Source organism: Myiozetetes cayanensis, unplaced genomic scaffold, assembly GCF_022539395.1.
Source record: "Myiozetetes cayanensis isolate MyiCay16 unplaced genomic scaffold, myiCay2020 scf3, whole genome shotgun sequence".
Taxonomy (NCBI): domain Eukaryota; kingdom Metazoa; phylum Chordata; class Aves; order Passeriformes; family Tyrannidae; genus Myiozetetes; species Myiozetetes cayanensis.
The window spans coordinates 72,298,431-72,314,838 of record NW_026087521.1 but is presented as its reverse complement, the minus strand read 5'-3'; the positions used below and the strand labels follow the sequence as shown (position 1 = coordinate 72,314,838).

The 16,408-nt window shown below is 49.0% G+C and overlaps 1 protein-coding gene across 5 annotated transcripts in view; it reads right to left on the bottom strand.

Moving 5' to 3' along the window:
* Positions 1 to 837: 837 nt before the first annotated feature.
* The window catches only part of ARHGEF5 (Rho guanine nucleotide exchange factor 5), a 34,378-nt gene continuing 18,807 nt past the window's right edge, over positions 838 to 16,408 (bottom strand). For 4 of the 5 annotated variants that reach the window (XM_050324537.1, XM_050324532.1, XM_050324536.1 and 1 more), the window contains exons 2-15: positions 12,881 to 16,388; positions 11,333 to 11,414; positions 10,939 to 11,003; positions 10,505 to 10,764; positions 9,491 to 9,651; positions 8,478 to 8,630; positions 6,964 to 7,093; positions 6,609 to 6,683; positions 4,813 to 4,902; positions 4,348 to 4,502; positions 3,517 to 3,678; positions 3,083 to 3,153; positions 2,664 to 2,768; positions 838 to 2,462 (exon numbers count right to left, since the gene is read on the bottom strand). In XM_050324537.1, coding sequence (XP_050180494.1) covers positions 2,308 to 2,462; positions 2,664 to 2,768; positions 3,083 to 3,153; positions 3,517 to 3,678; positions 4,348 to 4,502; positions 4,813 to 4,902; positions 6,609 to 6,683; positions 6,964 to 7,093; positions 8,478 to 8,630; positions 9,491 to 9,651; positions 10,505 to 10,764; positions 10,939 to 11,003; positions 11,333 to 11,414; positions 12,881 to 16,373 — 5,157 coding nt within the window. In that variant the 5' untranslated portion in view covers positions 16,374 to 16,388 and the 3' untranslated portion in view covers positions 838 to 2,307. The remainder of the gene's footprint in view (positions 2,463 to 2,663; positions 2,769 to 3,082; positions 3,154 to 3,516; positions 3,679 to 4,347; positions 4,503 to 4,812; positions 4,903 to 6,608; positions 6,684 to 6,963; positions 7,094 to 8,477; positions 8,631 to 9,490; positions 9,652 to 10,504; positions 10,765 to 10,938; positions 11,004 to 11,332; positions 11,415 to 12,880; positions 16,389 to 16,408) is intronic. The other variant, XM_050324533.1, reaches the window with a different exon arrangement.

The window sequence follows — 16,408 nt, the reverse complement described above, 5'->3', positions numbered from 1 at the left end:
TATGGATCAGTCTCCACAGGTTCCTGGAGAAGATAACACTGGCACCTCTCACACAGCGTTCCTATGCCCTGCCTTATTTGTGGATCTTCCTAGAAAAGTATTGGGACTTGTTTGACAAACCCTATGCTTCTGTTTTATACTAATTTTCTGAGAAATCAGGTTATCCACATCAGATAATGCAGAGAGAAATCCTGACTCATAAAGAAGACTGTGATAGGACACAGCAGATGCTCTGTTGATTCCTGTGTCCTGAATGCGCAGTTGGAAGGGGTGCTGTACTAGTTTGATTAAGTTTGTGCAAATCAAAGAGATGTTAAATCAGTTTCAAAAAGCATTTCAGTGCAGGTATGGATTTTGGTGGCAGGATGGTGCTGGAGTTAAAAATTTAAGTAAATAGAGAGAAGTTGAGGCCTATCTGAAATGTAGGAAATCAAAGTTAACCCAGGCACGAGCACTTAGCATAAGCTGACCTTTAAATGTTCCTAAACACACAAAGGCCTGACATCAGGACATAAGGGCTGTGCCTGTGACATGAAGAAGTTAACCTTTGGTTCAGCTAGTTAAACAGCACAGAAGGGCTATCAATGGGAACAGCCTCGAGGTTTCCTATCTCAACACGAATTTTAACAGGAACATACAGAATTTAACACAGATACCACCTTGGGAGGTTGCAAGGAACAATCTGCCTGTTTTTTGAGAGCAGAAGTTGAAAGAGTAAAGAATTCTTGACTTTTAAAATACTGAATGTACATTCAGTAAATACTGAATTACTTACATTTGAGAGGAAAGCCTGAGTAACAAGGAAAGCAGAAAGGTTTTTTTATTTTAACTGGAGAAGTGCATGAGTTTATTAAGACTAAAAGCAACTCTTTTTTTTTTTTTTTTTTTTTTAATCCAGCTAAAATTATTGATATAAATAGGCTGTAATAAGCTATACTAGATACAGTGTAAATGGGATTTAAAGGCAGGATGTTACAGAGACAGGAAGCTGGAAATATGAAGATAACTAATTCTTCAAATATATTAAATGCAAGAAGGCTACACGTTGCTTTCTTTGGTGTATTGATTCTCATACTTGATCTTGCATTGACTGAGCTGAACGCAAACACTTTAACACAGAAACAGTATTTTACACTCGAAGGCATATCCTCAAATAGACAGGTTCTGCACAAATGCATGTAAACTGGACTTAAAACCAGAGAGTTCTAAAAAAGAACAGAGACCCTGGTGCATATTTTGGCTTTATCTACAGTGGCTAAATAATTCAGTGTTCTCCCTAAGTGTGCAAAATGGTGCATGCAATACCACATGAGTGATCAGAGCAAGAGCAGCAGGAAAGTGCCACTTCATTGCATGTGCCTTAGTCATGGTAATTCTGTACAGGGCGTGGACCCACACACAAGAAACATCTTTGTCAAAAGTCACCGATCTACTTTGAGTGGGAGGCAGAGTTAAAAAAAAAAAGCTCATTTCAGACGGCTTAATGGGACACTTGTTCGTAAGAGAGGTGACCTTTGTGAAGCAGATTCTTCAGCATGATACCTCTTATAAGGGGTGAGGGAAATCATCACAGTGGCTTCTGAAAACTTTGCTCCACTCCAGTGGATTTTATCACGCTGTCAAGGACTCTTAACAGCACTCTGAGACCGAGTTAAATTTGGGTGCAATGAAATATTTGCCTATCTAAACCCCAGTAGACCCGCACGATCAAACACATAAATTGCTCTAAGTGGAAATTACGCTGTGGAGATCAACACCACGAAGAATAGTATCAAGAGGCTGTTCAAATGGAAAAACTCCCCTCGACTCTGCTGTGCTTTGCACTTGGCACCTTCCCTCTCAGGAGCTCAGAGCTCTCAGTCTGCTAATACCAGTGAATTTAGCCTCACACCACGCAGTGAGGTAGGTGAGCTTCCCCCCACTTCGCAGATGGGAAAACTGAAGGCAGAACTCTGAAGTGACTTGCATAAGGTCCCCACAACTTTGTCAGTGGCAAAACCAGGAATATACTTTCAGAAGTCCAGATCCCAGACCTCTGTCCGCTTTTAAGTCCCTCCCTACTACCACAAAGCAAGCAATGCATGCAACCTCTACTCCTCCTCCTGCTGCTGCCATAGTCCTGCTGACACAGAGGAAGTGAGTGATTTTTTTTCCTGATTGAATTCCCGCTCTCTTTGGCAAAAAAGCACCCGGTCCTGTCAAAGTGCTGTATTATGCTCTCTTGCAGAGGCATTTTCTTCTGAGGCACAATAGAAAAGGCATGGCTTCCCCCACGGCAGGGAGACTGTACAGGTCCAACCAGAGTCTTTATTTCTTGCAGAAGACCTGCTGCTTGGCATTCTTCACACGCTGCTCCTCCTTCAGGTTCTTCTGCCGGACGTGTTTGCTGGAGATGTTCTCCACGTGTTCTGAGGGGAACCAGCCTCTCTCCCGGTCTGAAAGTTTTACCCCTTCCATCCATCCTGTGGCGTGGGGAGAAACACAACATGAGGGGAAAGAATCACGGTTTTATTTCCATCCTTCCCCAAAAGCCCCCTCCAACAAGGCCCTAAGAGCAAATGAGGCAGATCCCCCTTCAGCTTCCAAATGAAGCATTCTAATGAAGAGCCTCTTTGTCCTCTCAATCCAACACTTTGAGACAAACCATTGGTCATTCTGCTCACCATCGTTGCTGTACTGCATAACCATGATGATGTCTGCCTTCTCCAAAGCCAGCTCATCATTTTCCCGAGCCTTGTAAGTCTTTATGCATTGAACCTGTGGTGCATCTAAAGAGGGGAGGAAACATCACATGTAGTGTAGGAGAAAGCAACAATAAACCTGTGTGCATCAGGTAAAGAGGAGGTGGGGAATAGGGAAGTGCCCAAACACTAAAAAGCCAAGAACTGGAAAGGGACAATACAGGCCTTCATCTAATATGAGGAGATAAAACAGGTAAAATAACTGGCACTGAGGGAAAACCCAAGAGTATCTTCTTTATTTACAAAAAACCCTCAAGAATTGTGCCTTGGAATCGCTCTGGGATGCTCCACCTCCTCTGAACCAGCCCACCCCCCTGGCTGGAGCAGCGGGGCAGACTCACCAGGGCATTCCAGCAGGTCCGGTTCTCCCCGCGGAGGAGCCAAAGCGGAGATCCACCTCAGCTTCTCACTGCTGCAAAACAGCACAGGACTCAGTGTGAGGGACAGCAGAGTGCTGACTGACACGGGAGGGGGTGTTTGCTCACAGCAGGGGTAGCAGAGAAAAGGGAAGTGGAGAAAGGGGGGGTGGGAAAAGGCAAAAATTCCCATTTTTGGTGTGGCGTAACGTGTAAGTATTGCACGGGCGGTTATGATGAGAGGGAAGGAAGGTGATTCCTAAGGAAATAGTCAGAGCAAGAGGATGTTTTTCAAGACCTCTGCTCAGCAGCTGCCTTTGGCATGTCAGCATTTGGGTGGCCGAGGGACAATCGTCAGGCTCCCAGGAGGTGTCTGGCTCTGGTAACGGGATATACTGAGGGTAACCTTGAGCTCTTACTGTGTCTCTGTCCGAAACAAAAACTCTGCTCTCTTTCCCTGGTAATTCTGAAGCAGAAAGAGACGGAAGAGGTTTTTGTTCGCTCCGTGGAGTTTCATCTCACACTTCTCCCCGCGCACATCCGAGAAGGCGGCGTGGTCGAACACGACGAAACGTCCACCCCTGCAGGGAAAGAGGAGGAGCAAAACAAGCTGTGAGTTTTCAGGTGATGAGGGTTACAAAGTGAGTCCGTGTCATTTTCTGAGGTCAGGAAAGCAAAAAGCTTTTAATGAGTCTTCATCTGCCTCAGACACCTCAAGTGTTATTCTTGCTGTAAGTCTCAGAAGGCCAGAGAAGATAAAGAGGGGATTTAATGAAAAGGATAAAAAAATTCTGTCCTGACAGAATTTAATTTGGTAGCTTACAGCTTAAAAGCAAAACCACCACCCCAAAACCCCCAACACAGTGAAACGACTCTCTTGACAAACCAGTGGTTTGCACATTCACCTGTCTCCATGCTGTCCTGTAGGAAGAAATCATTTACCAAGTAAAAGTAGAATAAATGGTTATTATTAAAGTATTTCACATTATGGAGATGGAAGGGTGGAACAGAAGTGTTGCACCAGGGACCCACAAGCTATCTTTTTATATTATCATATGTTGTAATTAAGGGTTGGGACTATCAATTTCCACGTACTTGTATGATACTCACATCAGGCTGGGATAGGAGAGTGACTTGACAAAGGCTGCCACTTGCTGGCAGGCAGAGGGAAAGGACTCTGTCACCAAAGCACAGACCCCAAAAGAGACAGGTATGAGAAGGGGCAGCAAGAATTGTGTTGAGGCACTCACTCCTTCGGCCGAGACAGGAGCAGGCAGTCGTTGAAAAGGTGTAGGTAGATGGGCCGGGTGGTGACTTTCCACTTTGGACTCGGGTTGTTGAAGTCCAGTGCTGTCAACTCACCACACTTCACAAGCCTCCTCGACTGTGAGATGAGTGGGAATATCTGCAGGACAGAAATGAACCTTTACGTCAATCATGTGCAAGCAAACGAGTAACTGTGATTTGGATTTGCATTTTTGCCTTTCTTTTGAGGAAATATTTCATCTCTCCAGCTGGAGAGGTGCAAGTCATGGTAGGCACCTTTATTTGAAGGTTGACATGAAAAACTGGGTAAGGGAAGTGCTGATGAAGAGCTGGTTCAACAGTTCTGTGAACATCAGAGAGGAAAACAAAGAGAAAGTGCAAGTGGCTTTGTGGGGAAAGGCAGAAAATACATTAGGCTGGAGCAAGGCCCAGGGAATGGATGGGCTCACCTTGCACTCAAATTCAATCTTCTGGCTGAGGTAGATCAGCTCTTCAGTGCTCTTCATGCGCTGGACATTTTCATTGCAGTCCTTGATGAGCTGCAAAGGAAAAGAGACCATCAGTGAGGCGGGAGCAGAACTGCCTGGTGGGATCAGTGCTACTCCCAGCTCTCAGGAGTCAGCATAAGTGACAATCTCTTCGGCATCCTCCTGCAAAAGCAGCATAGAATAGAATCACAGAATCACAGAATATGCTGAGTTTGAAAGGACCCACAAGGATCGAGTCCAACTCCTGGCCCTGCACAGGGCACCCCGAGAATCCCATCCTGTGTCTGAGAGTGTTGTCCAAACACTTCCTGAACTCTGGCAGGCTTGGGGCCATGATCACTGCCCTGGGTTCCAGTGCCCAACCATCCTCTGTGTAAAGAAACTCTTCCCAATATCCAACCCAACCCTCCCATGACGCAGTTCCAGCTGTTCCCCTGGGTCCTCACAGAGAAGAGATCAGTGCCTGTCCCATCACTGCCCATCGTGAGGAGGCTCCAGATGCTGTGAGGTCTCCCTTCAGCCTCCTCTTCTCCAGCTGAACAAGCCAAGTGACCTCAGCCACTCCTCATATGGCTTCCCCTCCAGGCCCTGCACCATCTTTGTGGCCCTTCTCTGGAAGGGCTTTAGATTCTCCTTGTACTGTGTCACCCTAAACTGCCCACAGGACTCGAGGTGAGGCTGCACCAGTGCAGAACAGAGTGAGTGTTTTTCCAGCTGAGCATTCTAAGCCTCTCCATACCTACAGCGATCCCCCTTCTTTGTTAAGGAAAATATTCTTTAGATGAAATCTCCGTGGCAAGCACTGCTTTACGTTTGGGACACTGGGGGGGAATGCTAGAGACATGCATTGCATGATGCTGTACAAATTTTAGATAACAAGTTGTCCCAGAGCACTTTAAATCTTTGTCTGTAATAAACAGGAGAGAAGAAGGGACACAACAGAGCAGTGCCCTGTTTTTATTTAAAGAAAGATTTTTCTTGCAAGGACCAGGATGGGAGTTGATAATTAATTAGAGACAAAGGTAAGGAACACAAAGGGCTGGTTAGGAGACTGGAAAAAGTGAGTCCTGAAAGAAGTAGTTTGGTATTGCTGGCACCAGTTCAGCTGCATCCCAGCTGACTCCTGCTTTAGTGTTTTCTGCTCCCAGCTGCCACTGCACCTGAACACCCTGATTTGTTATGGGTGAGGATCAGTGACATGGGCCCTCAACAAGGGGGAGGATCAATTAAAAGGATTGGAACCCGTGAGGATCATCGAGTCCAACTCCTGATTCTATGCAAGGCAAGCTGCCAGTTAAACCATATAGCTAAGAATGTTGCCCAAACACCTTTTGAACACAATCAGGCTTGGGGCCATGACCACTCCCCTGGTCAGCTTGTTCCAGTGCTTACCACCCTCCCTGTGAAGAACCTTATCCTGATATCCAATCAGAATTTCCCCTGACACAGCTTTAAGCCATTCCCTTGCATCCAGAGAGAAGGGATCAGCACATCCCTCTCCTCTCCCCGTCGTGAGGAGGTTGCAGAGAGCAGTGAGGTCACCCTCAGCCTCCCCTGAGCTGAACAAACCTCATGTCCTGTCGCTCCTCGCAAGTCTTGCCCTCTTAGTTCTCTCACCACCTTTGCTGCCCTCCCTTGGACACATCCTAATATTTTTACTGCTGAGCCCCAAATTTTTGACTTGTATTATTGGTACCATCAGCCAAAGCCCCCAGAGCCCTTTCTGCAGGGCTGCAGGATGGGCTGGCAGCCCTTACCTTCTCAAGCGCATCGTAGGCCTGTGTTGCTTGCACTTCCTCCTCAGACCCAGGCCGAGTTCTTTTCAGGATATTCTGTGTGGCAAAAAAGATGCTTTTGGTAACTCAGACAGGAAAAGCTGGACCTAAGTATCAGTGAAGGGCAGGAGGTACAAGGGAACACCAAGATACCAGTCTCAAGGGAAACTAAAGCAGAAGTAGGTTATGACATGTGGAGGTAACAAGGCTAAAAATCTGAGATGCTGAATATAGGGTATTCCTGAAAAACTAAACTGTATTAACTATCCCACAGAAGTTACATGGCATAGGAAGCAACCACTAACTCAAGCACAAATGGGAGAATGCCCACAGTTACCTGCAGGAGGAGCTTGAGGCGAGTGATGCGCTGGAAAGGGAGGATGAGGAAGGATTTCAGTGAGAGGCGCTGGCATACTGGATCACTTTCCAGTCTCTCCAGGACTTGCTGGAACCCTGCATTTCCATTTCTGTGGGAGTGGTAAAGAAAAAAGACACCCAGGCATCAGAGTAAATAAATAACCTCCTTAGTATCAGATTTCAGTGAATGTTGGAGAGCTCCCAACAGTCAGGGTTTGTTCCTGGGGCAAGAGATGCCAAGAGACTGCACCGCTCTGCTGATGAAGAGCAAGTGTGGGTTTGTAACAGCTACAGGATGGCAGTACAGCTGTTACTATATCTTTCCTCTTTCTGTCACAGCCCCCTGAATAAAAGGCAGAAGTGACATCTACATTTCAATTCCTTCTATCAGTACTACACCTTTCATGGAGGCTGTGGGGGTTTGTATTCTTTCCTTACACTGAGTTGTTCAGCTTCAGGGGCTGTCTGGAAATAGCTGCTTCCCATTCCTTGCTACTCTTGAGGGGAGCTGCCTTCCTCCCTTAACATCTCTCTTATGTTCCCAGACACAGCCACTGCCTTCCAGTTGTCCCTGCTGGGCAAGAGCAGTTACATGACTAAAGGTACAAGAGTGGTACCAGCCTCTGGAACAGCCAAGCCCACGTCCTTGAAGAGCTGGGGAAAAATGTTGTAGGCCCAGCAATCGTTGCCCTGGACAACATCCTGGAGGTGCTTTCTGTGTGGAACTGAACCTTCCCTGAAGGGAATCAGCTGTGAGACTACATCTCTCCCAGGCAGCAGCACCCAGAGACCGTGCCTGAATAGGCTGTTGGGAACACTGGCTTCTCCTGGAATCACTGTAGCTTCACTGGCTTTGGGTGGTTATGAAGGGAAGCAGTGCAGAAGTGGCAAGGAAACCTTGCCCAGGACCAGGCCCATGCCTGATTAATGACTGGCTGTGCCGCTCACTGGGTACACCAGAGGAGAGTGGGAGATGTTCCACTCCATCACCCAAAGCAAGAGAGACTGATGGTGTTCCCTGGGCCCAGGATTTTCAATCTATTTTAAAGACCCCTGGATAGCTAGCTGGCTTAAGCTTACTGACAGCAGCCATGGTGTTTGAGTTGCAGAACCACAGAGTGGTTGAGGTCAGAAGTTTCACATGAAGCTATCACTTTCTGGTTCTTTGTAGTCTGGAAACCACAGACCGAAAACCATTATCAGGGACAGTCATTTTTGCTCTCTTCAGCAGAGGGCAGACAGAGAACAGCCTGCAGCTGGATCACGTATCATTCTTTTCCTCTGCAATGCTACGGGAGAAGAGCCTGCAGCAGCTCTGTCCTGCTATCCCAAATGCCACCGAAGGCAAGGAGGTCCCTCCCTGTCCTTCTGGGGCTGTGGTGTGAGCGCAGCCTGCAGCCAACAGCCAGCACCTGCAGCATTCCCCATCTTGGGAAAGAGCGAATGCTCAAGGAAGCGAGAGGGGAGAGGGGTGCAGCAAAGGAGAAAACTTACAGTAACCGCTGGAAGGTTTGCTCCTGGTAGGTCTGGTTTGTTACGTAGGGAAGATACACCCTGCGGAAGTCGGGGGCGTGTTTGAGAGCCACGTCGCACACGTGGAAGGTGAACATGTCCTCCTCAAACTTCTCCTCCAAGTCAAAGAGGAAGCTGCAGCGCGTGGATGGGGCGGCATGAAAGGAGAGGGAAATATCAGCGTCACTGAAGTAAAGCAGGAGTGGCCTCAGGTCCTCCAAACCCCTGGCAGCCCACAGGTAAGCACCAGACAGCTTTGTACTCCTGTAGAGCATAATGTCTGTAGACAATGACTATGTAGGGCTTGGAGTAGGCAAGGAAAAAGCAGAGGCAAAAGCCCTCTATTCTTGGGAGGTCGTTCTTCTAAACACATGGTCAGCAACCAACAGAAAATTAAGACCTCACCAGAATAATCCCACTGGTAGAATGGAGAAAGGCAGCAGCAAACCTTACTAGCTCAGTGATATGCCAAGCCAAGCCTTGCAGGAGGAAAAGCAGAACAGAATCCTACAACATACAGGATCCCCAGCATGTGGGATCATGTCCACATTTTTCATGACTTATGCTCAACTGATTCACATTAGTCTCTGTCAAGTGATGGTTGTAACTTTGGGGTTTTTTCCCCTTCTTTTTTTGTTTTGGTTTTTTTTTTTTTTTGGGGGGGGGCTTTTTTTCGGTCAGGGCTCATGCAGCTGCCTCTTTTGCCTTGTACTTGGCAGGAGCTGCTTTGGGACGGGGTCTGGTTAGTCAAGTTCAGTTACAGCCAAGGAGTGAAGCCAATGGGTACCATTTTAAACACCCTGATCTCTGTGCCACCGCTGAGCCGTGATATCCAGGACTCAGCACCAGGATTTACATCACCCAAAAATCCAGCGTGTACCTGCCCTGCAGGCTGGTAAACACGCAGGGGAGGAGGGGGAAACGTTAGTGCTGGAAACCCTGGGAAGCACCGTGTGTCTGTTGTCAGCCCTGGAAGCAAAGGGGCTGCGTCTCACCTGGCACTGACGTCGCGCACGTCGGAGAGGCGGGAGAAGAGCCACTGGCGCTCCTGGTTGGTGAGCATGGCCTGGAGCTCTGCTGATCGCTGGAAGTGATCCACTGCCACGTTCAGACTGCGCAGGTAGGAAGCCTCAGATATTATCAGCTCAAACTTGGCCTTGGGAGAGAAAATAAGGGAGCACAGCATCAGTAGACTGCACAAGTCAGGGAGGAATCTTACGGAGAGGAGACGGGGAAAAGCGAAAAACCTCCCAGCACGTGATTACAGAAGAGAGGCTTTAGAAGTGAAAGGCAAGTGTGCCATTACATGTAGTCTTCCTTTAGAAAACAGACTTGTGGCATGACCTAAAACCAAAAACTTGCTCTCACTTTATCCCCCCTCAACACCACTCCCACAAGGTTCCCTATTTTACAGAATTCCATGAAGTCCAGCATCTGCATCATCCACATTTTTCTCCATCATGTCTCCCATGCTGTTGTTTTCTCTGTGTCCTCCCATCCACTTCTCAGTTCCTCTCATTTTCCTTACCCAGTTTCTCTACACCATTTTGCTGGACCCACACACCTTCCTATTCCCTCTCAGCCCTGCACCTCACACAGGTCAATTTTGTAAGCTTACACTCTACCAAAAGAAAATACAATTTACTGTAGGTTTATTAACCTCTCTCATGAGTTTATGTGTTGAAGAATGCTGCAAGTCTGCTTTTATATGCTCTTTTGCATTAAACATGCTCAAAACTCTTTATCCAATTCCCATTTCCCCATGTCTGTTTCTCTGAAGTTACTGATACAGTCCAGAATCTGTCCTTCAGTGCTGCTTTCCCTGTAATTTAGAATTTCAGCACACACACTGGTAGCACAGCCCCATAGTGCTTGCAGAGGTGACCTCTGCATTGAACCACCTGCATTCCCACGCCACAGTTTTTGCTCTCTGCTTTATCCCCCCCCCCTTCAGGAGACACTTTCTGGGCTACAGACCACCCATTTACCTTGTTACATCTGTCCCTTACCTCCTGCAGCCTCTGCTCCTCACGGGACATATTGAGCAGCATTCTGCTGCCCCGGATCATGGGGATGTCCTGCCAGAGGGATGCGTTGGACGAGACCGACAGGCGTTGCAAGTACGAGTCCTGGGGAGACAGCACCTTCCTCCGCAGCCTCGGGGAGCTTGGGAAACTCGACTCTATATCCTCTGGGTAATCCACCCTCTTCTGGCTTTGAATGGCCTTGTTCAGAACCACGTCACTGTACTCCTGATACAGCAGTCTTGCTGTGAAGACAGACATGTACATTTATCTCTTCTGTAGCAGCTACTCACCCTCTGCTTCAACCCGGAGAAAACTGTTACTGTCTCAGACTGGGGCAGCTGAATTCACAAGAGCACACTTTGCTGTGGTACTGATGTGAGAAGTGATGGGGGAGAGGGGTCACAGAAGGTACTTACAGGAGTTGATCAGCTTGGAGTGCCGGCGTTTGAAGTTCTCCGTTGTGTCTGCAGGTTTCTTCTCTCTGTCGGGGAATAAGGATTTCAAACCAAAAAGGGTGAATGAAGAGGTGAACTGGTCTGTCACAACAAGGATCTCTCTCTTTCAACAAGCTCAGGTTCCACGTGCTTTACTTAACAAAGGGCAAAGCTTGGCTTGATGGAATCACAGAAATACTTCTGCTGCAGTGGGGTCCTCTTCAAGAGGGGAGACTGAAACACAGGCCTAAGGCATTTAATTATGGTTTTCTTCTCCTTGTCATCAGCTTTGGTGACTCAGAAACGATGGAGTGTGTCAGGTGTCTGTGCTGCATGGAGATGGGGGTAAATTCTAAGGGGCCTTTGAGAGACTTACCGCAATATAACTGTTTCTGAGCTGACTGGTGGCTCCCTGGGGGCCTTGTGAGCTTCCTCCTCTGAAGGAACAGAAGAAACTTCTGTATGTAAGACAATTAGAAAGTAAACACATAAGTCCATTTTTAGAGTGAAGCTACAATCCAGATGATGCACAGACAGCACTTCCCTGTACCCCACCCAAGTGTCAGCCTGGAGCTGGAGTACAGGTGCCCTCGTGACATTTATTTCTGGGTCAGAAGCACTCTAGTTTTAATAGTCCTTGACACTGCTCACACTTTACATCTGTGAGCCACGTTTATTTTTCATACAAAGAAAAAGGCTGATGCTCCAGGCTGTGACAGTAACTTCTGTCTCCAGTTGTCCAAGCAAAGACACTGCCTGTAGGCCCTGTCTGGGTGCAGTCTTTACCTTTTCAGCTTTACTTGCAGGAGATCAATAGACCAAAGTCACTAAGCAGGTCTGAGGGTCTCAAGTCTTTCTTTTGAGGATGTCAAACCCCCAAAACTCTGAGCAACTCTAGGGCAGAAATGCTGAATGTCTAACAAAGTCACTCCTGTGAAGAGTCTTAAAAGGGATGTGGCCTGACAACGAATGTTGTAATCCAGTTCTCACATTTACATGTGGGCATTCACAAACTGCTGCTTGAGTCATCTGTTTATGTCAAATGCAGAAAGCACGGCTTTTGCTTTTGGTTTGTGAGGGATTTAATCGAATAAGGTGTGGAGAAGTTCCAAATATAAATTCACTGGAAGCAGAAGGGGGAGAGAGCCCAAAGTCTGGGCTGCAGGTATGGGTTGGGGTAAAGACAGTACCGTTGCCTTGAATGTTTTAAAATTCAGGACCAAGAATTTACAAGTCAAACACATGAACAAGTTTTGATTCAAGCTCTGCCAAACCTTTCATACCCCTCCACACTCCCCTCCTTTTCCTCTGTGCCAAAAATCCAGCGTGCTGAGGAACTTGAAAAATAAACTAAGCAAGAGTTGAAAAGAAGCAACTATGTTTAAAGCTCATGTCAGGTATAATAATAAAGAACAGACATGCATCCTGATAATAGGTACTGTTTGAATGAGCTGCACAACAACAGAAGATGCGTATTTTCCACTTGTGACATCGGTGATGGAATTCTATGCAAGCTGGGTTTGACAAATCAGCTTTTCTTATCTCTAACCTCAAATCCTGCGCTCACAGTAGAATCATCTTTTTCAGAAGGTCAAATTGGAACCTAAAAGTGTCAGTTGCAAAATGAAGGGAGGCAGCAAATAAACAAGCGATAACAGATATGGGCTACTGAGGGTGTGTGCATGGCTCTTGCCTACTGCTTGGAAACGGGCTGCTCCAGGGAGGAGGCAGGGGGAGCTGGGGGCAGGACAGAAGGGGGCTGCAGGGAATGAGGAACGTGACCAGAAAGGCACAAGAGCAGCGCTAAGCCCTCAGCTCTCATGCCTCTCTGTCACACCGCCTATTTAATTTAATCCTCTGGTTTTGGGGAACTGTAATGGGTTGGGGCAGTGGCAGGGAAGGGAAATGGAAGGGAGGAACTCACGCTGCAAGATGTCTGGTGGCACTGACATCCTCTTCAGGCCCTGGCGGTGCCAGTCCTTGCTTTTCACTCGGCGCCTAATCGGGCTCTCCTGGTTGGCTGCTGGCTCCTGTGCAGCCACCCCCACCTTCTTCTTGTCTGGCCAACTGGAGGATTTTTCCAAGGGTGCATGTTTGGCCACTTCTTCCTTTGGCTGATGTTCCCCTCCTTCCAGCCTTTGCTTGACCCTCCTCTCACCTTCTGTTTTCCCTGTGACTGCCAGTGGAGCCTGGACGTGCTTTGTGTCCACACCCAAGATGCCTGAGGGTTGCTCCCACGGCAGCTCCTCCTCCTGGCAGGTCGTTCTGGTGGTCGGAGGTGACGGAGGGCTAAGCTGGATGAAGTGGATTGGGTTGGTGAACGCCAGCATTGGAAGGGGCTGTGCAGAGTCTCTGCTCTTGGACTCTGTCGATGCTATCAAGCCTTCCAACGAGGGCCAGTTAGGGTGGTCAGGTGAGGATTTTCCGCTTTCTACATCCACGTGCCGCTCTGCTGTTTCAGGGCTGGTGTCAGAGCAGCCAACCAGCGCTTCACTTCCAACAGCAGAAAAGCTTTTGGCCAGCAAACTGACCCCTGAGTCATCGGAAGTCTCTGTATCGTGGGTACCTGAGTCACCGAGATCCCACTCCCCCGTTACTGGAACAAGGCCATCCTTCTCTGCCATCAGACTTTCTCCCTCAGAAGCAGAGGCCACGGAGTTGGAATGGGACCCAGAGGCAGCAGCCTGGAGAGGATGGCTTACGGCAGGGTGAATGGCTCCTGACCTATTATGGTCCACACCACAGTTGAGGTGTGGCCTGGAATATGGCCCAGGAGCCAGTGGCTGGGATTGTTCGGGGGCTGGAGGTGGGACAAGGTGATTTGCATTAAGTGCAGGGGCCTGAGCTTGAGTGGGCCTTTGGACACGGGAAGGAGGCTGAGGAAGCTGTTTGGCATCAGGCTCAGACACCAGAGGTAGGCTCGAGTGGGGCACAGGGGACAGAGGTTGTTCTTGCTGGTTCACAGCAAGGACTGTATCTTCTTCAGAGGGCCAAGTTAGGGTGCTCAGGACACTGGAAATTCTGGATCCAAGCTCTTTTTGGTCTAAACTGCAGTCAGGCTGATCAAACAAAGGCACTTGTTGTGCTTCATGATCCACATTTGCTCCTGTTTCTTTTCCCTGCACAACGGCACTTTTTTGGGGGGAGTTCTGCTGAATTGTCTCTGGGTGGTTCAGGGGAGTGGAAGTCCTTCCTGGCGTTTGGGATGGTTCCAGAGGCCCTGCAATGCTAACCACAGACCTCCTATCCCCAGGAAGGCTCCCTTCTAAAGGAACTACAGAGAAAGAAGATGGGCCACTGAGGTCTTCCTGAAAGCCTTCCTCGGAAGTAAGGATTTCATGGAAAGCCTTGGCCTCCCCTGGATCTGTACTTAGGACAGCAGTTTGCATTGGTGTTGGGTCCCACACCTGTGTGGGAGCAGCTTGTCTAGGTGGCTTCCCTGCAGAGCCTGGCAGCTCGTTGAGGCTGGTGCCAGGACAGTCCTGGGGGGCCACAGAGGCTGCTCTGGCACCCTCCTCCTGTTGGCCAGACGCTGAAGCCACTGGGGTGAGCTCTGAGGGTGAAGCTGGAATGAAGTGCCAAAGCTCAGCTCTTCCTGTAGCATCTCTGGGATCAGGTGGCTCCAAGTAGTTAGTACCAGAGGAAGGGTGTGCTGGAACAGAAGCCTCTGGGTTCTCTGCACCAGAAGGTGCTGCCACTCCTCCATGGAGCGGTGCCTCTCGTTTATCAAACCCCTGGACAGCTTTTCCATGCCCATCATTGCCCAGTCTTGTCCTGTCATCCCAGTGAGCTTCTCCAAGATCCTGACCACCGATGGAAAAGCGGCCAGAGTCTTCCAGGTCTTCTGACTGGTCAGACACATGGCATGTGTGTGGAGCTCTACCCCCTGGGTTCAGGTTGTTTGAAGACAGAGGTGCCTGACATCCAGAACCTGCTTCTGTGACATGAGCTTTCAGCAGCACATCCTCACCAGGATCCACAGAGACAGGTTCCCCAGGAGGAAATGCTGATCCCCTTTGCTCAGCCAAGGAAACATTCTCCAAACCACACATGTCCACCTTATACCTGGGAACAGAAGACGTCTCTGACCCAAAAGCTGATGACAGAGCCTCTGCCTTGAGCTCTTCCTCCAGTCTGAGCTCTTCCCTCTGCAGTTGTTCCTGCCCATTTTGTTGCTTGTTTTTCTGATCTTTGGGCTCCAAAGATTTTCCTTCTTCGGGCAGATCCTGCTCTTTGCACTCCTTCTTCTCCCCTTCCTGCTGAGGTTCAGATGCTGCCTCCTCCTCTGCTGGCTCCTTATGCTGTGGAGCACTCCCTTCCTCACTCCTTTTAGCAGTGTTCTTTACCTGGAAGGCACTCTCTGCTGAAGGAGCAGGCCTCCCCTCTGTTTTTCCGTGACCATCTTCTAGATGAAGGCATTTGGAAGCAGGTGAGTTTTCTTTAGGCACCGTTACTGCTGCCTGGTCTTTGACCGTGCTGGTGTTCCTTGTTTCCCCAGCTGAGGTGTTTCCTTCTGCTTGCAGTGAACTTACTTGGCTGTCACGTGTTAAGGTGGAAGACAACTGATGGGAAGAGGAAGGCTCTGCATTGTCTTCCAAACCCTGGGGTGATCTTAGGCTTTCCTTGGCATCTTCAGAAGTGTAAGGCTTAGCTGTGTCTCCTGCTGCTTCCTCTGATGTAGGCTGCTGGTCAGGTGCTGGTGCCACCTTCCTGCTGCTTTGCTTCTGCTCTGCAGCACCATCAGCCTCCTGCAGGGAATCCCTGGAGCCGCCATCCAGAAACGGTTCGGCCTTGTAATGTCCCTCTGAAACAGTTTTACACACCAAAAAGCACTTGGGTGCCTCCCTCTGAGAGGAAGCGGCATCAGCCGAAGGAGATTTTGGTTGCTGGGCCTCGGGCTGTGAGCTGTGAAAAGCCAGTTCTGCCTGGCATTGAGCAAACTCGGTGCTGAGGTTCACAGCCTGCAGGATGGGGCTGCCAGGGGCTAGCTCATCCTGAGCTGTGCTGTGAGAGGAAAAGTCCTGGTTGCTTTCCAGGCCAACTGCCTGTAATTGCTTAGGTTTCAGAGGATAACCCAGCCCACCCTCCTCTGAAGGCATTTCTCCTTCCCACTCCGAGAGTCCCTTCTCAGGCTCTGCATCCCCTTGCTCCCGTTCCAGTCCTGCTGGCGTTTTTTGCACAGGGTTAGTAGAGGGTCTGCCCAGCATCTCTGCTGCTCTCCCTGGAGCAGGAAGGCAGCCCTCGGGAGCGCTGAGCTCTGCTCCCCGTGCAGAGCTCGGCGGGCCGGCGCTCATTTCGGCTGCTGCGTGAGCGGCATGGCGCTCTCCTCCAACCGCTGTAGGATCCCAGGCTGCCCCAGGGGTGCTGCTGGCTCCTGGGGGAGCGGTGCCTCCCTCACTGCTTTCTTCAGACTCCATCAGTGACACATCCTGCTAAACACAAATGCATTTTC